At 41.6% G+C, this 25921-nt stretch overlaps 1 protein-coding gene across 1 annotated transcript in view; it reads left to right on the top strand.

Annotated features, from left to right (window-relative positions):
• LOC139580762 (ras-interacting protein 1-like) overlaps positions 1-10769 on the top strand; it is a 47345-nt gene extending 36576 nt beyond the window's left edge. The window contains exons 12-17 of the mRNA XM_071409751.1: positions 1778-2042; positions 2123-2295; positions 2507-2651; positions 2861-3048; positions 3194-3661; positions 8972-10769. Of these exons, the coding sequence (XP_071265852.1) occupies positions 1778-2042; positions 2123-2295; positions 2507-2651; positions 2861-3048; positions 3194-3661; positions 8972-9007 (1275 nt within the window). The 3' untranslated portion in view covers positions 9008-10769. The remainder of the gene's footprint in view (positions 1-1777; positions 2043-2122; positions 2296-2506; positions 2652-2860; positions 3049-3193; positions 3662-8971) is intronic.
• The last annotated feature ends 15152 nt before the right edge of the window (positions 10770-25921 follow it).

The following is a 25921-nucleotide window of genomic DNA, read 5'->3' as shown; positions in this document are numbered from 1 at the left end:
ACTGTGCAGAGCTCCGTAGTTCTGGTGATTGTGTTGCTTCTAGAGCTGTGCAGAGCTCTGTAGTTCTGGTGATTATGTTGCTCCTAGAGTTGTGCAGAGCTCCGTAGTTCTGGTGATTGTGTTGCTCCTAGAACTGTGCAGAGCTCTGTAGTTCTGGTGATTGTGTGGTTGGTGGGTTTCTCTGGATGTAGATCTCCTCATCAATCATATATGTCAGGACTAGAGCTCCAGTTAGTTCTGACAGCTAGACTGGACCAAACAATGCTAGGAATGTGTTAGCAGCAGGGGCGAGCTGTGTGTGCTTGTGTGTGCCAGGCTAACATTCATGGGGAAAGCTTCTCAAAGCCCCACTTCTTCACAGATATCTATTCATCTTTGTATGGCAGCCAGGGTTATTTTTGATAGGAAAAGGGTGTTTATCGAGGGCTGCCTATATGTGTGACTGTGTGTCAAGGTGTGTGTGTGTGTGTGGGGGGGGGGGGGTTCAAGAGACAGGAGCTCAGAATTTATATTCTCCCTCTCAATACTCTCCTTTGTCACACCGCCGCTCTGAGACTACTGGTCTGGTCTGGTCTGGGTGGGTAGGTAGGTGGGTGTGTTGCATGTGGGCCTGTACTGTGCATGTGCTACCGTTTTCTGAGCAAATTCAAATGTAAACCAAACAGAGCTATAATAACAGAAATGAAAGTGTGTGTGCTTATGTTGGGATCATGTCGTGCCATTCCATCTGGTGTAGGGGAAACAGATGCTGGTGTGGGCTGGAAAACAAAAGACTCTTCTGGTGATCGGCCGGTCCCAGAGGAGGACCTGGCATGAATACACACGCACACACACACACACACACACACACACACACACACACACACACACACACACACACACACACACACACACACACACACACACACACACACACACACACACACACACACACACACACACACACTTTCAGCCTACAGAGCATGATAAGTGCCATGGCTACATGTGGCATTACAGTGAAACACTGGAACATGTTGAGGGTGGGTCATTGTTTTGTTGGGCATCTGGTGATGAGCTACATTTTCCAACTGAAAACATGGACACATTGTTTGGGTCTATTTCTCCTAATTTCCAGTGTCTCCTGTTTGGATGTCATGGGAAATGTTACGCTGATATATGCAATGGCTTAGGACTCATGAATGTACAGTATTTGGGCTAATAAACCAGAGCAATAAGCATGGAGATATATAGTCACTATACTGCTGTACTATACTGTAAAGGGATGTGAAGGAGAGGAAGTCACTCAGAGATTCTGTACTGTACCACTCAGCAGTTTATCATGCCAAGCCCACACAAGCCAGATTCACAGGCTTTTTTCACAATACATATTCAGCTCGTAGGAATGTCAATCCACAGAGCTCGCTGGCTGGTGTCTCCAGTGCCAAGTGAGATTGGGAAGAGGGGTGGGGTGGGGTAGAGGAGAGGAGAGTGCTGAGGGACAGGGAGCGGTGGGGGGGGGGGGGGCTTGTTCTGTCTGACTACAATTAGCCAGAACAAAGCTATCATTGTCATAGCTAGCCTGCCCTGTAGAGCAGAAGAAAGGGGGCTTTTGGCTGAGAAGAAATAAGAGAGAGAGTGGCTGTAGACATTAACTGTAGTCTAGTCTCCCACTACTCTCTCTGTCAGACCTCATCTCTGGTCAAACACCCACATTCACAGCGAAATCATTCTGCTGCAGAGGGAGTGGTATAATTTGTTATATTGTATATACAGTATATTATCTTTGTATCCCCTCTAGACTCTGTACCCAATTCTGCCTAGTTTGCTGGACAGTGACCCATTCAGGGGGAGCAGTGGGCTGCTTCTCCCCGAGCAAAATGAGCCGTTCCTGGATAGTGGTGGTGTGCAGGTCCCTGGAGAGACAGACCAGGTCCTGGAGGTACTGACAGAGACCAGCAGACTGCTACAGGACTGTCAGCTCCACCATGAGATCTCCTCTCAGCTCCTGGCCTATCTCTTCTACTTCATCAATGCTTCACTGTTCAACACACTCATGGAGAGAGGTGAGGACACACACACACACACACACACACACACACATTCTCTTTCTACGCCATTAACACTGATCTTTTTGTGAGTGAAGGTTCAGAGGATGAATTCTACCAGTGGTCCAGAGGGGTCCATATCAGCGCTAACCTAGACCTGCTACTGGACTGGGCCCAAGGGTCTGGACTGGGTGACTTGGTTGTGGAACATCTCCACACACTCTCCTCTGCTGTCAACCTACTGGCCACTCCAAGGGAACAACTAATGCAGGTCAGAGACGCTCATACACACCTGCATGTGCGCACGCGCACGCACGCACGCACGCACACACACACACACACACACACACACACACACACACACACACACACACACACACACACACACACACACACACACACACACACACACACACACACACGGGAGAGGGGAGAGGTGACACACACACGCTCACCCCTCCACACACACATTTTCCCTGTAGTCCTCCTGGGAATCCCTGCGGTGTGCGTTCCCCAGTCTGAGTCCAGCCCAGCTCCACCACCTGCTGAGAGGCTACAGCCCAGCCACACCCTGGCCCCCACACTGGGCCCCTTCTGATGAGGATCAACTAGCTACACAGAACACTGGTCAGTTGGTTGATTGTCTGCTGTTAGTCCACTATAGTAAACATGTGGCTTGTTTTGTGGCTTTGTTTTTTCACAGTTGCCATTTCAAACTGAGACAAGCAAACTAGCAACATAGACACAGTATTAAACCTATGATGACTACATGATATTTGTGCTACACTATCCTTTGATTTACTTTCTCTTAACCCCTCTTGCCCTCCTCTCACTAGCTGATATCCTGGAGAGTTTTGACAGCCACCCTCCGCTGGTGCTGCCCAGCTCTGGTTTCAGCCTGGGGCTCGGGGGAGAGGTGACAGACTCAGGCCTGGCTGGACAGCTCAGGAGGCTGCAGGAGTTTATCAGCAACCTGTCTGTCAAAGAGTCACCAGGGAACTTCAGTCATACGCACACGCAACAGGTAACACATTTGGTTCACAACTTTTGCTTGAATGAATTAGACATGGGTTTATATCTATATGATACTGGTTTACTAGTTTTCCCTGGAACTATTTTGTTCTAGAACTCTTTTAGAACTCATATGGTTTGTTCTGGAACTCCCACAGGATTATGCTGTTCCCACGGAAGCCAAGCTGACAAAAATGGCAACTCTCCCAAAGGCCTCCCTGGAGTCTCTCGAACCCCCCCCCGTAGAGAAGGTCCTACCTCTGGCCTCTCTCCCCAGCCCCTCTCCCCCATCATCCCCCTCTCAATTATCTTCGCCCTCTCCCCTTCACCTTCCTCCCTTTCCCCCACAGCAAAGCCCTTCTCCCCCAAGTGATTTGAACTCTTGTGGGGCCCTACTGACCCAGAAGCTGAAGAGTCTGGAGCTCCAGTTCAGAGAGACAGACCTAAGCCCCCTCACCCAGAGGAGGTCTGCCCTGGACCCCTCCTGCCTCCTCACCCCTCCTAACACCCCCCACAGCCTGGAGCTGGTTGAACCAGAGACTGAGCATCAGGAGGATGAAGAGGTGTTTACTCTAGAGCTACAGAGAGGAGACAGAGGACTGGGATTGGCTCTGGTGGATGCAAGGGTGAGTGACAGAGACAATGATATACACTTTTTAAAAAGTACTATTTGGATCAACCCCCTCAAAAAATACTTTAACTGATTACAAGTAAATTAGTTAGGTTTTCTCATTTGAAAAAAACTACATTTGTTGAAACCAAATATATAATTCAATGCCAACAGGTATATTTGATTATTACCAAACCTATATTTCAAGTTGGGACCTATTTCTTTCAACACTGAATCTACTGTACCCCTTTCGCTAAACCTAATAAATAAGAATTACTACCTTAACAGAGACAACTTATCAGGCTGTTTAGTATCATGTGCACTTATGGCAGTATCTTTACAGAAGCTGGCAGTATTAAGGTTAAAATTGGAAAAACAAATACAATAGACCAGATTAACTGGAATGACATTCAATATCACGGGTGGACAAAAATAACAAACTGAAAGCCACGCCCCCAATAAACCACGCCTCCAACTCTTCTGATTGGCTGCCGCCGCTACATTGCCCCCACCGCTTTTCAATGCCCATGCCATGAGGTGTTGAAAGCAATTAAGAAGCTTTCATTCAATTCCAAAAATCTCATTGATCTGACAAATTCTTTATTTGATTTCAGACAAAGTGAATAGAAAAGGTTGAACAAACCAAAGCGTAATTTTAGATCATTCCAAAAGTGTACTCTTCTCTATTCTGACCCATCTGGAACATCCTGCAGCTGTCCAGGACCAGTGGTGTTCGTGCTGTATGAGTGACTGGCCTTAACCTTGGTGAGATTCATCTTTAGGTAATAACTCATTCTGAAAACATTTAGACCTCCCTGGTAGCCCTGATGGCTATCTGAAATAACTCACTCAGAGAAAAAACAACAAGGTCCATGTTCAAATCAATGAAGCTCAGATGACAGGAGTAGGCATTTTTATCATTTCCTCTATCTGCCCTAAAAAACTGGTTTTGTCATATATAATTGTATGATGTTCTATACATTCTCCTCCACACCTGGGTCCAATAGTCCAGCATGGTGGTCTGAGAACTGTTTGTTTTCTTAAAAATAACAGATAGGTAAGAGCTTTTCAGGACTGGGTTTTTATCTGGGTTTGCATTTTTTAGGTAATTAGTAGACATGAGAGGATGCAAATGAACTGCTTTTGGTATGCATTGTTTGGCCACTCGGTCTCTGGAAGTGTATTTTGTGTCAGACATTGCCTCCTGGTGGTCTGGGAACTAAGTGCAATTTCGATGTAACCTCATGTCACAGTGAGTAAGGTTTACATGCACCAGGGCCGTAATTATAATATACACTGCTCAAAAAAATAAAGGGAACACTAAAATGAATGAATGAATGAAATATTCTTATTAAATACTTTTTCCTTTACATAGTTGAATGTGCTGACAACAAAATCACACAAATTATCAATGGAAATCAAATGTATCAACCCATGGAGGTCTGGATTTGGAGTCACACTCAAAATTAAAGTGGAAAACCACACTACAGACTGATCCAACTTTGATGTAAGGTCCTTAAAACAAGTAAAAATGAGGTTCAGTAGTGTGTGTGGCCTCCACGTGCCTGTATGACCTCCCTACAACGCCTGGGCATGCTCCTGATGAGGTGGCGGATGGTCTCCTGAGGGATCTCCTCCCAGACCTGGACTAAAGCATCCGCCAACTCCTGGACAGTCTGTGGTGCAACGTGGCGTTGGTGGATGGAGCGAGACATGATGTCCCAGATGTGCTCAATTGGATTCAGGTCTGGGGAACGGGCGGGCCAGTCCATAGCATCAATGCCTTCCTCTTGCAGGAACTGCTGACACACTCCAGCCACATGAGGTCTAGCATTGTCTTGCATTAGGAGGAACCCAGGGCCAACCACACCAGCATATGGTCTCACAAGGGGTCTGAGGATCTCATCTCGGTACCTAATGGCAGTCAGGCTACCTCTGGCGAGCACATGGAGGGCTGTGCGGCCCCCCAAAGAAATGCCACCCCACACCATGACTGACCCACCGCCAAACCGGTCATGCTGGAGGATGTTGCAGGCAGCAGAACGTTCTCCACGGCGTCTCCAGACTCTGTCACGTCTGTCACATGTGCTCAGTGTGAACCTGCTTTCATCTGTGAAGAGCACAGGGCGCCAGTGGTGAATTTGCCAATCTTGGTGTTCTCTGGCAAATGCCAAACGTCCTGCACGGTGTTGGGCTGTAAGCACAACCCCCACCTGTGGACGTCGGGCCCTCATACCACCCTCATGGAGTCTGTTTCTGACCGTTTGAGCAGACACATGCACATTTGTGGCCTGCTGGAGGTCATTTTGCAGGGCTCTGGCAGTGCTCCTCCTGCTCAAAGGCGGAGGTAGCGGTCCTGCTGCTGGGTTGTTGCCCTCCTACGGCCTCCTCCACGTCTCCTGATGTACTGGCCTGTCTCCTGGTAGCGCCTCCATGCTCTGGACACTACGCTGACAGACACAGCAAACCTTCTTGCCACAGCTCGCATTGATGTGCCATCCTGGATGAGCTGCACTACCTGAGCCACTTGTGTGGGTTGTAGACTCCGTCTCATGCTACCACTAGAGTGAAAGCACCGCCAGCATTCAAAAGTGACCAAAACATCAGCCAGGAAGCATAGGAACTGAGAAGTGGTCTGTGGTCACCACCTGCAGAACCACTCCTTTATTGGGGGTGTCTTGCTAATTGCCTATAATTTCCACCTGTTGTCTATTCCATTTGCACAACAGCATGTGAAATTTATTGTCAATCAGTGTTGCTTCCTAAGTGGACAGTTTGATTTCACAGAAGTGTGATTGACTTGGAGTGACATTGTGTTGTTTAAGTGTTCCCTTTATTTTTTTGAGCAGTGTATATTGGGGGGGGGAATCTCCAGCCCAATTTTAAAATATGCTCAAAATCCCCCCCCCCCCCCCCCCCCAACATATTGATATAAAAAAATTGAAAAACTTTTTTTTTGCTATGCTACAACAGGCAACCACGCACCGCTGTCCGAAATAATCATTAGCAAATGTAATCATAATTATAACTTAACAAAATGCCATTATTATGACTACCGGTTCTAGTATTACGGTGTACTGCAGTTCTGCGTGTGGCTTGTCCAAGTGGTGTTGCCGTACCCCAGCACAAGCCGTTGCTCGACTGCTGTGGGTAGATATAATCCATGTCAAACACTGTACTGTCTTTCTATTTCATTACTTTCAAATGTATTAACAAGTGGAAAACTAGAATGTAATATGAGTGTTACGTAGGCTATATCACTGTTGATTGTGATAGTTTTAACGTCAACACGTCATTTTGCGCGGAACTGTAATTGTGGAAATAAATATTTTGCAAAAAAGTGTCAGTAATTGCATGGGAGTGGAAACAAACGTTTTTGGTAAAAACGGGCCGATTTGCGAGTGCGAATCAATCAACCATCACTAACGTTAGCTATCATACTAACTCCCCTGGAATGTTCATTAGCCACACATTCACCCAGCGATCAACAATGGTACTCACGCAGGCGTATTCAACTAACGTTAATGTCTTTATTGAGTCAATGTTTCTGGATATAATAATCATTGCCATTCAGATCAGAAATGGTTAGTCATCCATTCCTGAACATCATGGCAAGAAACACCACTTGTTTACTGATGATATTTACTTAATGTTCACTCTGGTGCGTTCTGAATAGGGAGAGAGCATGAGGATGCCAACAGGGCAGGGAGAGCAGGTGACATGGAGGTGAGTGAGAAAAGGAGCAAATGCTGATGACTGAACTGATATCGCCGTGTTGGTGTTGTTCCTACCACATCATAATTAATGTTGGCACAGGTGAGATTAGGTTTAGGCACAGGCCTCACTGAGGTTAGGGTTAGGTCAATCGGTGGGGGGCAGGGGAATATTCTGTCTGTGGACTGGGGTAACCAACTAACTACAGGTCAGTTGCAATGATGGTCCTGAAGCAACTTTAATTATGATGTTTTAGGAACAACACCAACACGGCGATATCAGATCGTGCAAATATTGATAGTTAAATAGTCTTAACCACCAATATTTGCACGATCTGATATCGCCATGTTGGTGTTGTTCCTACGACATCATAATTAATGTTGCTCCAGGACCATCATTGCAACTGACCTGTAGTTAGTTATGAATAATGACACCACAACAGTCTAATCCTAATGTACAGAGACTCCTGTTGGCCTCCATATGTGTATCAACATTCTTTCTCATCATTAGTTTACAGATAATATTTATTTCATGTTCACTCTGGTGCGTTCAGAGTAGAGGGAGGGAGAGAGAGAGAGAGAGAGAGAGAGAGAGAGAGAGCACGAGGATGCCGACAGGGCAGGGAGAGCAGGTGACATGGAGGCGAGTGTCAGCACTTAGTCAGCACTTAGTACACTAACCATAACTAAATGCTGAGTGGGCTTCATCAAGTTCACTTCCAGGACAAGCGATGAAGTGTACTTTGAGGACCAGTGTACTTTGGAGACAAGCAATGAAGTGCACTTTCAGGACAGGCTGTACTTTTGACACAATCGTTTTTTGAAAATAAGCAAGTGCACTATGGTCATATTTTGCACACTGTAATTTCATGGCATGCATCAAGCTCTTCAGTCTAATATGGAGATACTTATCCAGCTCTTCAATACAGAGAAAATGAATCATTAAACATTTTATGAATCATTAATTGATGTGGTTATAATATTCCCAGAGGGCACAGGAGTATTCTGCCCTACCAAGCAAAAAGGCAGTAACTGCTCAGAGTGTATAACTGAGAAAAAGGGCTTTTATTTTCCTTTGTTTCACAGTAACTTTATGCAGAGGCTGTGGTATGCTCTCAATCTTTTTATCTCTTACTAATTACCTTAATCCTTCATTAAAACTCAAACTGTATTTCATTTCATAGAACTGTAACTGATTTGTGACAACGGTTATGCAATCATGTGTGTTAGCCTAAACTTTCAACTGTAAGTGCCTGACAATGCACAATGCCACAATGAAGTGTTGGAATATACTGTATATATATATATATATTTTTTTTAGGAGGTAGATCAGCTTTAATATTGCAGATAGATTGTGGCTTCCATCAATGTAATTGCATAATTTCCAATCCCCCATATATATATATATATATATACACACCCAGTGCATTTGGAAAGTATTCAGACCTCTTGACTTTTTCCACATTTTGTTACGTTACAACCTTATTCTAAAATAGTTAATTTTTTTAATTCCCCCTTATTAATCTACACACAATACCCCATAATGACAAAGCAAAAACGCACCACAGTAAACACTGCATATGACCCAGCAATGAATGAATCTTGTCTTTCAGGACCAATGGAAGGCAAACAACAATATGAGCGAGTAACCATCCCATCTGTCATGCAGGGTTGAGTGTCCAAGCCCACGTGCCCTTACGACCAAGAGAAAGAAGTGATTTTATCATCAACGTCCTCTTTGGTCATGACTGTCTTGTTTGGTCATGGCTGTCTTGTTTGGTCATGGCTGTCTTGTTTGATCATGGCTGTCTTGTTTGATCATGACTGTCTTGTTTGATCATAACTGTCTTGTTTGGTCATGACTGTCTTGTTTGGTCATGACTGTCTTGTTTGGTCATGGCTGTCTTGTTTGATCATGACTGTCTTGTTTGATCATAACTGTCTTGTTTGTTCCAGACTGTCTTGTGTGCAACCCTAGTCACAGTTTGTGTTTTCCTACAGTAAGTGTTTGCTCAAAAACTGACATGTTACCAACTGCACACATGAGAACCTATGCGGAATGTAAGCATGTTTTCACACAGGCAATTTGCTATGGTGGCCAAGGGTTTCACAATGTTTCAAATCCAGTAGGTTACTGTGAAATTGTTTGAGGCATTAAAATGTTTCATTTGTTATTTGCTGCCAGCTTATCTGGCCACAGTTTGTCATCCATTGTTCCTATGCTAGGTAACTTTAGCATAGTACGTTTTACTATAAGTAAAATAAGCCCTCATGCAGTTTGTTATTACAGACTGCAAATCTTACCCTTATTCCGGCTGTTGTTTTTTTTATTTTTTATTGCAGGTCCACTCTATCTGAAACGTGTACATTGAATGGGCAAGTCAAGTTGGTGTATGGCTGGATTTAGAATTCAAAGGGAATGCTATACGTAAGCATCAAAAAATGAAACATTTCTAATTAATAGTCTGTATGTGCTATCAGACCCTAGATGCTATGTATTAGTACATTTAATGCTGACTTGAGTTTAACATTTTAAACAGAGTGCATCCTGTGATAATCCAGTGCTCTGCATATTTAGCCCAGAAATGTGTATGTTAAATACAAGGTGTCATTTCACCTCTAGACTGCTGATGTCTTTAATTGCCAAATAAATCTCCAATAGTAATGAAAATTCTACAAGTCTACATTGGATCGGGGCCAGACTACAGAAAAGGGCCATTATCTTTATGCAATAATATTCAACAAACTGGACAAGTTATGCAAGTTTTGGCTGCTACGTAAAGGGAAAGGGGGATACTAGTCAGTTGTATAACTGAATGCATTCACCTGAAATGTGTCTTCCACATTTAACCCAACCCCTCTGAATCAGAGAGGTGCGGAGGGCTGCCTTAATTGGCATCCACATCTTCGAGAACAGTGTACAAGTACATGTAAAGTTTACTCAAGTTTAAAATGTTAAAGCATCGTATGTGGGAATTCAGTGCACTGCATATTAAGCCTCAGAAGTACTTATGTTAAATACAAGATATCATTACACTTGTCTACTGATGATCTGAGCCAATGTAGACTTGTAGAATGTGTCGAAATCAATTTGGCAAGGAAAGAAACAAATCCATACTAAAGGGCCACTACTTTGATGCAATAACACTTTCAACAAACTGGGCAGATGTTCCGTAAATATCAGCTGCTATGTATAAGCACATTGACTTGACTCATTTAAAATGTTAAACAACAAAGCATGAGAGAATTCAGTATACTGCATATTCAGCCTCAGAATTTCATATGTTACGTACAAGATATTACACTTGTCTACTGGTGACTTGCATTTTTCATGCCAAATGAATCTTCAATAGTAATGAGTTCTAAAAGTCTACATTGGATTGGGTCTAATAAAACGTCTGAATCTTTAAATGAAGGACTTTTATGCACCAGCACAATATCCCTTCATTCTAAAAACATTTAGTTCATTTAAAACAAAGACACACATTCATGTGTTAGATTTGTTTCTAAAACTTGCCTAATCAGTTTGTGGTTGGTGTCTATATGCATAACTTCCTGGGGCCCAGCCACCGAATATGTTCGTCGGACAACACAACCCATCTTGGTCATCCAAAGGATAACCCTGGCTGTGACGATTCGATGCATTGATGCCTTTACCCTTGCCCACTGTGCACATTGGCCCTGGGCCCTTCACAACTCTCTAGCCTGCATGGGGCATGTTGGATTTGATAGCCGACACTACAGTACATTGTCTAGCTCCTCGTCGGCCATTGAGAGGATGATCCCTGGACTGATAGATCGTTCTTTCTCATACGTCGCAACAGTGCGTTCTGACACACCAAGGACTTGTGCAAGGCTTTCTACTGGCAAAAACTGGGCAAACAGATCCTGGAGCTGGCTCTAAGGTACAGTGTGTCTGGGCCTACCGGTTCGTCCTTGCTCCAGGTGTAGTGGCTCATCTTAAGGTACATCAACTTCTCAACCTCTGACACGGTTCAGCAGTTCCATCAAAGGTCCTAAAACATATTCAGGGATGTGACTGACGTTAGACACAGCACTGATGAAAGTGAGCTCTTGATTGCAGGTGAATTCCAAAAAGTCTAAATCGATTGGTGTGTAATTGACTACCCGCAAGAGGCTGGTCTGAAGCCTCTCCATTATGTAACTTATTTGTAGAACCCGAAGACAGAGTGACAAGGTTATTATTGATGTCAGTTAAACTTGTGTTAGGCTACTTAGCTAGCTAACTTAGTTACTTTTTTATAACTCATGAGAAAAACTAATAACGCCAATCAATAACGTATTACTATACCTAGGTACTGCATGTGGGTCCTTGACTAGGGCGACCTTTTGGACAGTAAACTTTCTCCTTTGAGATATTTCATCCTCCTTGGTAGCTAATCATTACCATAACTGTAATTGGTACTTCAACAGTGGCTAGCTAGACACACTTACTCCTTGCACAACAATGTGTCATTTTGTCAGTGACGTGAGCTAACTAACTACATGTCATTTTCTGATGAAATTTCACATTTACCTTTCACGCATGGCTTTTCTTACGATTCTAACAATTTTCTTTACGTATGGATCCTAATGATACGTACGTTCAACCTTTTGGCACTTATTTGGTTCCATACAACCCTCCAGTGCTCCAATGTGCATGCTCGGAGCAAGGTAATACTGTATGTATTTTTATAAACTGGGTGGTTGGAGCCCTGAATGCTGTTTGGCTGAAAGCCGTGGTATACCACGGGTGTGACCAAACAGTTATTTGTACTGCTCTAATTATGTTTGGTAACCAGTTTATAATAGCAATAAGGCACCTTGGGGGTTTGTCTAAGGGCTGTATCCAGGTACTCTGCGTTGTGTCGTGCTTAAGAACAGCCCTTAGTCATGGCATATTTGGCCATATACCGCACCTATACAATATACAGTAATCGAAAGGTTGCTGGATCGAATCAAGGTAAAAATCTGTCGTTTTGCCCCAGAGCAAGGCAGTTAACCCACTGTTACGCTACTCGGATTTTCGTTTTCGATGTCTGTTTCTTTGCTTTCACTGACAGTCTTTTCGATTACGAGTTTTGGCAATATCTTTCCTTGAAGGGCGGGGTTTAGAGGGAGGCGTAGACAATGAGTCGCCATTGGTCCGCTATTTTTGGAGTGACGATTTGTCTTAACCCAATCGATGAACATGATAGACAGGCTTAGGAGGGGACTTTAACATAACTATAGATAATGCATCAGCTTGATGGCCCCCAGGTAGGCCAACCAATCAGAATTTGGGTTTAATACTTTTTATGGAAAAGTTTGATCTTACTGATATATGGAGAGAGAGGTTTCCGGCCGACAGATCGTTCACTTGGAGTAACAAAACAGGTTCCAGACAGTCCAGAATAGATTTTTGGCTTATATCCAAATGTATATATAGTGAGTGTGTTACTACAAATATTTGTACTACTCCCCTCACAGACCATAGGGCCAATTACATTGATATCAAAATATTTACCCCTGATACTAACCTTGGTAGAGAATCCTACTGGAAGCTAAATAGCTCGTTATTAAATAATGATATAGTTAAGTTTGAGGTTAAGATCTGCTCTCACAAGAACTGGGAGCTCTTTAAATTTGAGCTGTTTAAATACCTTTGAAAATATGGTAGTAATCTTGCTCAAACTAGAAGAGCTGAGGAGGAAAAGGTGATCATTAAGACTTCCCTTTCTCAGAGGTCCCCAGCCGGCCTCTCGGGGGAGGAGAAGATGGAACTGATTGAGTTACAAAATTATAATATATAGAGATTAAATAAACTGGATAATATATAGAGATTAAATACTGGATAATATATATAGATGAAATAAACTGGACAATATATAGAGATGAAATAAACTGGATAATATATACATAGATGAAATAAACTGGATAATATATAGAGATGAAATAAACTGGATAATATATAGAGATTAAATAAACTGGGTAATATATAGAGATTAAATAAACTGGGTAATATATATAGATTAAATAAACTGGATAATATATACATAGATTAAATAAACTGGATAATATATATAGATTAAATAAACTGGATAATATATAGAGATTATATAAACTGGATAATATATAGAGATGAAATAAACTGGATAATATATAGAGATTAAATAAACTGGATAATATATAGATTAAATAAACTGGATAATATATAGAGATTATATAAACTGGATAATATATAGAGATTAAAAGCAGAAGGAGCCTTTATTAGATCTAGGAAAAAATGGATTGAGGGAGAACAGAATTCATCCTATTTCTTTTGACTTGAGAAATTTCACTCTACAAATAACACTATCCATAAATTAAAATTTGATGGTGTTATTACAGATGACCAAAAATTAATTGCTGAATTCTGTAGCAATTTTTACAGGAAATTGTATAGCTCTACGTACTGTCAGGAATCAACAGATATGTTTTTTAAGTCACTGAATAATGTTCACTCTATCAGTGATATAGAATCTAAACAGTGTGATGAACCCATCAAAGTTGAAGAGATTATAGAGTCTATCAAACATCTAAAGAACAATAAATCACCAGGTGTTGATGGAATTACTTCAGAATTGTACAAATTATTTTCTGAACAAATAGCTCCCTTCCTATTTGAAGTCTTTTTAGAGAGTATTAAAAACAATGTTCCCCCTTAATAACACTGATACCGAAGCCTAAATAAATAAGTGCTGCTCATTGATAACTGGCGTCTAATTTGTCTTCTTTATTATGACTATAAGATATTAGCCTTACTACTTGCAAAAATAATTAAAGAAGTCCTGGATGCAATAATTGATGAAACACAGTCTGGCTTTTTGAGGAACGTACAGTTGAAGTCGGAAGTTTACATACACCTTAGCCAAATGCATTTAAACTCAGTTTTTCACAATTCCTGACATTTAATCCTAGTAAAAACTCCCTGTCTTAGGTCAGTTAGGATGAGCACTTCATTTTAAGAATGTGAAATATCAGAATAATAGTAGAGAGAATGGTATATTTCAGCTTTTGTTTCTTTCATCACATTCCCAGTGGGTCAGAAGTTTACATACACTCAATTAGTATTTGGTAGCATTGCCTTTAAATAGTTTAACTTGGGTTAAACGTTTCGGGTAGCCTTCCACAAGCTTCCCACAATAAGTTGGGTGAATTTTGGCCCATTTGGCCCATATATCTTAACATTAATAAATGTGAACTCATGGCTGTCAAAGATTGTGTGACACCTTCATATTATGGTATTCCAGTGAAAGAATAACATATTTATGCATAACCATTACTAAGGATCAGAAGTCTAGAGGCTTACTACATTTTAACCCTCTTATTAAAAAACCCAGAAGAAGCTAAAGCAATGGCTACAGAGGGACTTATCTTTAAAAAGAAGAGTCCTAATAACCAAGGCTGACGGTATCTCTAGGCTAACATATGGCGCTCTATCGTTATATCTTGACGGTAAAATAAGCAAGGAGATAGACCAGATGCTTTTCAACTTTCTGTGGAGAAACTGTACCCATTACATTAGGAAAACTGTTGTAATGAACATATATGAGTATGGTGGGCTGAATTTTCTGGACTTTAATAACACTTTTAAGATCAATTGGATAAAACAATTCCTAAATAAACCCATTTCTATGTAGAATTTTATTCCTCATCATGTCTTCTCTACTTTTGGTGGCCTTAACTTCATGTTGGTTTGCAATTATAATATTGACATATTTCCAGTGAAACTTTCTGCTTTTCACCGGCAGGTTCTTGTCATGGTCCTTAATTTATAAGCATAATTTTTCTCCATACAGATATTATATATGGAATAATCGGGATATATTGTATAAAAATACATCTTTGTTTTTAGAATATTGGTTCCGAAATAATATCCTATTGGTGAGCCAACTTGTAAATGCAGAGGGCTTTTTACTTAGTTATAAGGAATTACTTTACAAGGTCCCTGTAACACCTAAATATTTTGCAATTGTTTTACATGCCATTCCCTCAGGTGTTTATTTATTATTCAGGAACCTGTCAAGACCTGACCCTCAGAGCCTACCTTCCATTAATCCTGCTAACTCATCAGTAGGAAAGATTTGTTTCTCGTTTGGTCCATTCAACAACAGAGCGATACGAACCTTGTTTCACCAGGATGTTGTATCTATACCTTATGTCATGCATTATTGGAATGGTTTGATTGATAATATCTGTTGGAAAAAGGTTTGGATGTTGCCACTGTCGGGTTCACCTTGGGGTCATGATAGGGGCTTGTCATGATGCTGGCCTGTTGGGGGAGGTTTATGACCCCCATAAATACCTTTCCCCTTTTTCCTCTCTCTACTCTACCGATGTGACTATTGAAAATCCCTTTGTTAACATAGAGAGTCTGGTGACATCAAAAGATGGGAAACGGAACCATATTTCGGTAATCCAACCAGTTGAAAATATGCGTTGGGACTTAATGAATATGATGTCAGTTCAGTTGATGTCTGAGACATGATTACTGATGATAGGACGACATAAACTGTATCTTGGAAAATCTACACATTCTAGTTATCAGATTCACATGGAATTGTTGTGCAATTTAAATGTTTAAATATAAGACTATTTGTGAAAAGAGTAAATGTAATTTTTAGCTTCTTAATGAGAGAACGGTTTGTCAGAAGAACACCACTCTGCTCACTCAGAGGCCCCGCCCAAGTGAACAGACATTGGTCGTCAACTATGAAACACGGCCCTCTCTCCCAACCCTATATAAGCCCCTTGACGAAAATGTCACTTCCTGTTCCAAGGACGTGAGGACTTACCATCCCCACGTTGAAAGGACAAAGACCACGTACAGAACTAAGCCAACATCAGTAAGAACCTAACGCAATTGGCATCGGATCTCAATGTGAAGGTGACGACTTACACGCCGGAAGGATGAATTTCGACTATACCAGCCAGAATATAGCATGAGTTTAAAGTATGGCAACTTGGTATGAACTTTGAACTCTTATTCACTAAAGAAGAGCTACCCCCTCCGCCCGCTAAACGTGGGCTAAGAGAGGACGGACAGAGTATCCATTCTACTACGTTCCAGTTCACCACTAGACAGTCTTCAGAGGACCAGAGATCCATGCTGGACCACCCGGCCTCCCATCTACGAGCAATCTACCGAAGTGCAGCTCAGAGTAAATATTTATAGCATTTTCCTTTTCAAATGGGCGGTAATTTAGAATGCACAAGATACTGTATTTACAATAGCATAGCTTCTCCCTTTGTTACTCAGTCTTCCCGCTCTTTCACTCAAACCCAACCCCCCTCTCTTTGTGTAACCAGCTGTCATATCTGTTCCGTCCACCAGGGACGTTTTCTTTATGACACAATTTGTAATCAATGTATGATCCATTCTGTGTAGATGTAATTCTGTGTGATTATTTAGGTATTTAGTAAATAAATAATTAAACCAAATTTTATATTGTTGATTCAACTTGTTAGCCAGGGTTTGTGAAGATAACCAAGAATTTACAACTTTCAGATGAGACTGAATAAAGTGGCGATTAAATATTGACTGCTATTGATGTAAAAGATTATTAGGTCTTTAAGAGTTTATTCGGAAGATAACAGCTCTATAAACATTACTTCGTGGTGCCCCGACTTTCTAGTTAATTACATTCACCTGATTAGCTTAATCGGGTAATATGAATTACAGAGAAATTATTTTATAGAATAGCATGTCATATCACTTAATCCGGCATAGCCAAAGACACGACAGGCTGTACTAAATGTTTGATGTATTATAATAATTGATTATGCTTATGTTGTATTAATAGAAGGGGAGGGGTTATAAGACCCCTCCCTCCTTACATTTATGGGGTCCTAGACTACAGATTAACAATATATATATTCATTATAAAGGTTTAATATTGTTCCACAGTCCTTTCTAATCTCTGCCTCTTATAAAGAAACTGTCTGTGAAATGTGTGACTGTGAGACAGAACTCTGCAGGGGACTGTAAGAGATAAGAGACTAGTCAGACATTCCACTATAAATCAACTTGGGGAGTGGACATTTACTGCTGAGCTTTTAGATAACACTCTTGTTTATATAGCTGTGTAGGCATGGGCTTGGTCTCATGAGTAGAAGGTAATGACGTAGGCAGTGACATCACTAAGATATATGACTGTAGGAATAATAAAACAACTCAGACTCTTTTCCATTTTGCAGAACTTACTCGGAAACATGTGTGCTATGTTCCTGTTGTCAAATTATGTCTGCAATTGCATTAATAAAGGTTTTTGAATGATTTAATTAAAGATATTGTCTGAATGCTAATTTCACCAATGAGCCAATGATTGACAAGGATCAAGGAACGAACCCCAACACCACACACATACCTACTTATTAACAAAATTATGGAAGTTTCCTTTTAAAATTGTTCATAAATATTATCCTGCCAACCACCATATGAAGAAGTTTAAGGAAAACAAACTCACAAATGTAAATTTACAAACAAAACACCACATTTTCTTACCTTACAAAAAGAAATTTAACTATATTTTAAGACAATTAAATACTCTGCTAACAAAAAAGCTGTTAGAATTCTAAGTGTATGTATGTCCCTTAACCTTTCTGAACCACCCATCCCGGATCCGGGATAATTGTCATCAGAAACGCTGACTAGCATAGCCTAGCCTAGCGCGAACGGTATATAATAAAATATAATTTCATGAAATCACAAGTGCAATATTGCAAAACACAGCTTAGCCTTTTGTTAATCCATCTGTCATCTCAGATTTTGAAATTATGCTTTACAGCGCAAGCAATACTTGCATTTGTGTAAATTTATCGATCGCTCGACAAAACAATAAGAACACCTAGCGTCAGGTAACTTGGTCACGAAAATCAGAAAAGCAATCAAATTAATCGTTTACCTTTGATGATCTTCGGATGGTTTCACTCACGAGACTCCCAGTTAGACAGCAAATGTTCCTTTTGTTCCATAAAGATATTTTTTATATCCAAATACCTCCGTTTGTTTGCTGCGTTATGCCCAGGAATCCACCGGAAAGAGCGTTCGCGACAACGCCGGAAAAAAATCCAAATTATATCCATAATGTCCACAGAAACATGTCAAATGTTGTTTATAATCCATCTTCAGGGTGTTTTTCAAATATCTATTCGATAATATATCAACCGGGACAGTTGGCTTTTCACTAGGACCGAGAGAAACAATGGCTGCCTTTCACTTTTGTGCAAAAATCCCTCGGAGAGCCCCCACCTATCCACTTACGCAATGTGGTCGTTCACGCTCATCCTTCAAAATAAAAGCCTAAAACTATGTCTAAAGGCTGTTGACACCTTAGGGAAGACACAGAAAAAGAAGTCTGGTTGATATCCCTTTATATGGGCAATAGGGATGCATGGGAACAGAGAGGTCTCAAGAACAGGGCCACTTCCTGGTTGGATTTTCCTCAGGTTTTAGCCTGCAATATCAGTTCTGTTTAACTCACAGACAAAACATTTACAGTTTTGGAAACTTCAGAGTGTTTTCTATCCTAATCCGACTATTATATGCATATTCTAGTTTCGGGGGCTGAGAAATAGGCAGTTTCAAATGGGTACGCCTTTTTAGCCAAAAGCGAAAACTGCGCCCCCTAGTCTTAAGAGGTTTGGTCCTTGTGTAATGTGATATTGTACCCCCTAGTCCAATTATCCTTTGTATATTATTTATATATACTTATGTTCCCACATGTACTTCCTGTATTGATTTGTTGTTATTATTGTTGTTTTTTTAAAGACAAATAAATTATACAGGCTTTTTTTCTATTGCCTACTTAAGTAGACGGTCTGACATCACCACTACACACCAAATCTTCCCCCCTGTGCCCGCATGTTCTGAACATGGCGAACTATTTACCTGCGCCAAATGTTGTGCAACAGGTAGTTAATATGTTTATCTAAGTAGTTAGATGGTTTGTCATTAAATGTATTAGATAGACATGCTTCTAATATCCGTTCATTATTGACCCGTGACTGACAATTTTGAAGTCAGTCATGGGGCGACAGGTAACCTAGTGGTTAGAGCAGTCACGGGGCGGCACGTAGCCTTTGATCTAGCAACCAAAAGGTTGCTAGATCGAATCCCCGAGCTGCCAAGGAAAACTGTCGTTCTGCCCCTGAACAAGGCAGTTAACCCACTGTTCCAAGGCCATCATTGTAAATAAGAATGTTCTTAACTGACTTGCCTAGTAAAATTAAGGTAAAATAGAAAAAAGTGTCAAATGGAAGGAATCACAAGATGTTACAGCTAGCCACTGCCAGCCGTAGTGAAAGATTTGTGTGTGAGAGGAAAGTGACAACCCTAAATAGTTATTCTAATACCTGAAGTCTAGACCAAATCTTGCCTGATACCAGCTGTTTGGTTGACAAAATTAAAAATCTTATATTTATCAGCTCACTAGCAAATCAAGTGGCCTTGCCTCAAAAGGTAGTGCAGGGTCTCTTCAACCTGTATAGTCTAGTCAATAATGAAATTGAAGAAACATGTGCCCCATCCATTGTTGTTGAGTTGGATGGCGAAATGGGACGTCTTAAACTGATTGTCAGAACAGGACCTTCGACAGCTGATTGAAATGGATCTGCCTGTACCTTGCAACTGCTTGGCATCTCAACACAAACTGACCAATGCAGGGATACGGTATCATGGTAAGGGGAACATACAGCCAAATTATAGACAAGGAGCTGGACAATCTGGTGGACACAATCAAGACAAGTTCACCACAATTAGGATGGTGAGAGAACGTCTGAAAGCACTGGGTCATCGAGTCCAGTGGACCCGAGTGTGAGACTCAGTGCATCGTGTCTGCTGCGGGAGTACAGGAAAGAATGGCACGACTTGGATGTGTTGTCAGAAGAACATACTCTGTTCGGGGTCCTCTTTCCCTCATACATGTGGACACCAACCACAAGTTGATCAGGTAAGCTAAGACCCCCTTCAGCTCAGGGGTGCACATTTAGTCATATAACTCATAGCCCATACAATGCTGCCTCTGTTGTATTGTACTGCAAGATTGCTGCTTTGCAAGTATACAAAACTGTCAAACGGTCTTTCAACAGATATGGCTTTGTAATATTTGGTGGTATAGATGGCTTCTGAAGAAAGGTAACCGATTGATCTCCCATGGTATTTGAAGTTTGTAATGTTTGTCTGACTCAATGTGGATAATCCAATGTTTTCTATTCAAAATGGGTTTGAATTATACAACAGCCCAGCTGTTTTTGTATACATGTGTTTATTGTTTTGTATTACACAATCCGTTTCATAATGATATCATATAGATCATGTACACAGTGCAGCAACCAACCACAAAGCATCAACTGCACTTGGTTTCTTCCTGGAGTCTGTAGAGACGCTTGGCTTTCCATTAAGGTAACAGCATCATTCCCTCAGTAGTGCTGTGTGGAATCAGGCATTTGTTAGTAAACTCAGCAAAGAAAGAAACGTCCTCTCACTGTCAACTGCGTTTTATTTTCAGCAAACTTAACATGTGTAAATATTTGTATGAACATAAAATTCAACAACTGAGACATAAACTGAACATGTTCCACAGACATGTGACTAACAGAAATGGAATAATGTGTCCCTGAACAAAGGGGGGGGGTCAAAATCAAAAGTAACAGTAACAGTCAGTATCTGGTGTGGCCACCAGCTGCATTAAGTACTGCAGTGCATCTCCTCCTCATGGACTCCTCATTGCCAGTTCTTGCTGTGAGATGTTACCCCACTCTTCCACCAAGGCACCTGCAAGTTCCCGGATAATTCTGGGGAGAATGGCCCTAGCCCTCACCCTCTGATCACACAGCTCCCAGACGTACTCAATGGGATTGAGATCTGGGATCTTCGCTATCCATGGCAGAACACTGACATTCCTGTCTTGCAGGAAATCATGCACAGAACAAGCAGTATGGCTGGTGGCATTGTCATGCTGGAGGGTCATGTCAGCATGAGCCTGCAGGAAGGGTACCACATGAGGGAGGAGGATGTCTTCCCTGTAACGCACAGCGTTGAGATTGCCTGCAATGACAACAAGCTCAGTCCGATGATGCTGTGATACACTGCCCCAGACCATGACGGACCCTCCACCTCCAAATCAATCCCGCTCCAGAGTACAGGGCTCGGTGTAACACTCATTCCTTCGATGATAAACGCGAATCCGACAATCACCCCTGGTGAGACAGAACCGCGACTCTTTTTGCCAGTCCTGCCTGGTCCAGCGACGGTGGGTTTGTGCCCACAGGTGACGTTGTTGCCGGTGAGGTCTGGTGAGGACCTGCCTTACAACAGGCCTACAAGCCCTCAGTCCAGCCTCTCTCAGCCTATTGCAGACAGTCTGAGCACTGAGCACTGATGGAGGGATTGTGCGTTCCTGGTGTAACTCGGGCAATTGTTGTTGCCATCCTGTACCTGTCCCGCAGGTGTGATGTTCCGATGTACCGATCCTGTGCAGGTGTTGTTACATGTGGTCAGCCACTGTGAGGACGATCAGCTGTCCGTCCTGTCTCCCTGTATCGCTGTCCTAGGCGTCTCATAGTACGGACATTGCAATTTATTGCCCTGGCCACATCTGCAGTCCTCATGCCTCCTTGCAGCATGCCTAAGGCACGTTCACGCAGATTAGCAGGAACCTTGGGCATCTTTCTTTCTGTGTTTTTCAGTCAGTAGAAAGGCCTCTTTAGTGTCCTAAGTTTTCATAACTGTATCCTAAGCTTTCATAAGCTGTTAGTGTCTTAACGACCGTTCAACAGGTGCATGTTCATTAATTGTTTATGGTTCATTGAACAAGCATGGGAAACAGTGTTTAAACCCTTTACAATGAAGATCTGTGAATTTATTTGGATTTTTAAGAATTATCTTTGAAAGACAGGGTCCTGAAAAAGGGACGTTTCTTTTTTTGCTGAGTTTATAATAATTTACAATCATTTAGTCCAGGGCATTTTTTTACTTTAAAAAGAAAAATCTCAATTTCACTGTAGATAATTTTTTCTTGGTTCCATTATGAAGTTTTATGGGACATTCACATGCTATCGGAGTTATCAGACCTTCGTAGTTCCAGCCGGAAGGTTTCATTCAACGACCCTGCATTCATGACCTGTCAGCACTAGGAAACTCTGAATGTCCCGAAGCTGATTGTAGAAAGGCTTGGAAACAATCCAAATCAACCAATAGGAAGCTCTACGCAAATAACTTACTTTCATTTCAACACAGAAATAAGAAGTTCTGACGAGCACATGAACGCCCCAGTAATCACAAACGGGAAACTCTGTTACACAAGTTGCCTAGTTGTGACATTTCACACTGACTTACCTTTTCAACAAAAAGATGACAACAAATCAGTTTTTGACAATCACCACCTTATCAATATGGATCATGTAGATAGGGTGACCATATTGTCAATGTTAAGCAAGCTAGCTAACTTTATTATGAGCAATGTTTGCTAGCTTATCAAGCTAGCTAAAAAATGTCTTACTTCAAAAGCACTTGAACACAATCTTGTTGGATGTATGACTTACGATACACTTTATTGTCCCTTAAGGGAAATTTGACTTGGACATTAGAGTGCTGCTGCTTCCACATAAATACAGTTTCAATTGACAGAACATACTGTACATAGAATAACACCCCATCATACACCCATCCACACAAAAAGTTAATAAGTTCATGCCAGACAAGGCTGTGACTAGTTGGCCCTTCCACATGACGAAGGCCTACAGGACTCAGTTTTCAACTTCCCACGAGCATGTGAATGCCCCAGTAAATCAAATGATACACGTGTGAACATCAAATGTTTATCAATTTATTATTTTAAATTTTTTTGACTTTAATTTTTTTTTAGAATCAAGCAAGAGTCCCAATATATTAGCACGCAACCGCAGTGTTCCCCCTGGATTCATTTTTTAGCAATGGTGGCATAGGTTGCAAAGGACCAGGGCAGGGGGGTTCTGTTGGCATGCATAAGACATTCTATTCCAAAAAGAATACAAATAAAATGTTCCCCTCCAAAAATGAGCCCATTGTAGCTCTAAAGCTCTACTGTCATTATAAGGCCTAGTGCTCATAAAGGCTATTCACAACTACTGAGTTTTGTTCAGTGGCTCATTAAAGGATTTAGGATATGGTTTTATAAGTGTCATTCGGTGGAAAAGTGGCAGGTTCTATGGTCTGGGTTGAGCAGGCAAAGCAGAGGCAGACAACAAAAATAGTTTCAAAATGTAATGCCTGGTTTTCAATAGTCACCGTTTCAACAATCAAGTTTAAACACATTCTCAATTCGTTTTCACAGTTCAATTATAATGCTTCATTTCAGTAGGCTTATACCATTTTCTTTTAGAGGAACTGTCCAGTGTTTCCAGATTTGTATGATTTGACCATAATTAATTACAATATGAGTGAAATAGTTTCCCTTCCAAAAAATAGTAATTGAGCATGTTAAAAAGCAGCTTTTCTGTGTTGGAGTGGTGTGGGCATACCTCAAAAACAGAATGGTGCGGACGTATACCGGTCATTAAAAATATTAATGTGAGTAGACAGCTGATTTTAAATAGCAAGCATTTTTAAATGGTACGTATGTTCAAGATACAAGTTGAGGTGGAGATTTTTTATTTATTTATGCTTTGGCCACAAATATGAGTATAGGATGAGTCAACAACATTATTTGGGTGTGAGTTAACAGAATATGAACTTTTAAAATCATCAGACACACATAAAACATGAAGAAACAAAGGGGCACAGACAGTGACGCAGGCAAACAGGCAGGTATCCGTATTTTCTCAGATTTAGTAATACAGCACAAAGTCCATTTGCCCTGTGCTCTCAAACATTTCAGCTATAATATCTAGTGTCAACGACTATCCACCATGCCTCTGGACTGCATCTCTTCCTGTGGGCGGCAGCCTGGAAACATTGAACCTCTTCTTCGTTGGGGTTTAATGGCGGTTGGCATCCAATATGTTGCATTACCGCCCCCAACTGGACTATAGTATAAATCCATTATACTTTGTGATAACTAACCCTACACTCATTAAAACCCACCACCCAATTCCACTATTCTACCTCTCTGATCCTACACTAGGCCAACGTTCTGGGAGGACAGGACACCACCACTCAGCACATCCTGTAACTCTTCTAAAGTCAAATCTCGTACACCCAAGTACTTTTCTGCAGCTGGCACCACAACATCTATTTTCTGTGACTCGTGTTCCATCTCTGCAGTACAGCTGATAACCATTGCTATGAACGTTAAGAAGCAAACCTATCCCTTTGTGCTGGCATAGATCTACTACTCACAGTGATCCTCTCAGAATCCCTCACCTTTGATCCATCCTCCTCAACTTTCTTCACTGCCTCAACATACGACACCTTCTGCACATCTCTGACCCTGGGCACCTCAACCTGCCTCTCTCACACCAGACACCTCCGATCCCCAGCAACATGGGCACCCCTACAGTTAACACACAACTTTTCCCACTGAAACAGGATAACTTATATATCCTAACATGACTTTGTTGGGTAAAGACTCAAAAGAACAGAATGTGTCACCTCTGTTTTACCATGCTCCCCACCGGGTCTGAGTCGCACCAAACAACAGGTGTCACAAACACTAGAAATCTTCAACATCAATTGCTCCACCTCCACACTTAACGCTACCCTAGAAATCACTCCCTTCAATGGTGCCCTGTTCCTAAGAGCAAAGCAAGATACAGATCTTGCCCCATGTTGTGTTGCACGGAGCGCCCGCACCCTCTGGGCAGAATGTACACAACAAACATCACAAGTCCACTAGTCCACCTTCACCGGCTCAACAGCACTCATCTTTTCCATCCAACCTGATACCACATATGGATCAGCCAAAAGGCTTGGATCCATTTTCTCCAAGAATCTCACTCCCACTGGGTCAATCTCATCTTAATCTTAACCATGTCCATCGATGCAAGGCTCGGGCTCCAAGCTCCTCACCACAACTTACACCTCACTTAAAATCTCCTTCATTCACTTCCATTTCACCTCCAGAACTCAGTCTGGCAGACATCTCACTCTGTTTTTACTTGACCCCAGTCTTCTTCGACACACCATCTCCCTTTTTATCAAAATCTTCATCAAATTCAAACTCTTCTTTCCTCATTCTCTTCGACCTCTTCTTTCTCCTCCATTCCTCCCCCGAAATCCACCTTTCCGTGTCCCTGGCCCAATATTCCTCTTCTCCCAGCTTTGCTAGCGGCCCGGTGGCATCCCGACGTAACTCCATCTCATAATAATTTTTCCATCTTCTTGGGGAAGTTCCATGTCAGAAATACAATATTAATTTACCTCCAGATCTAGAACATTCTTCTTCTTCTTCTGTGATTTTTAAATGGCAGTTGGCAACCAAAAAGGTGCATTCCCACCACCAACTGGACAGGAGTGTAAATCTATAGCACTTTCTGATACTAACAGGGGAAAAGGAAGAACATTGGCTGCCTGGGGGGGGGTGTCTTCTAAGAATTATTCCATCCTACTGTACATAACTGTAATT

The sequence above is a fragment of the Salvelinus alpinus genome, chromosome 7, assembly GCF_045679555.1.
Source record: "Salvelinus alpinus chromosome 7, SLU_Salpinus.1, whole genome shotgun sequence".
NCBI classification, from domain to species: Eukaryota; Metazoa; Chordata; class Actinopteri; order Salmoniformes; family Salmonidae; genus Salvelinus; species Salvelinus alpinus.
Note: the sequence above shows the minus strand (reverse complement) of the source record. Positions and strands in the feature narration are given on the sequence as shown.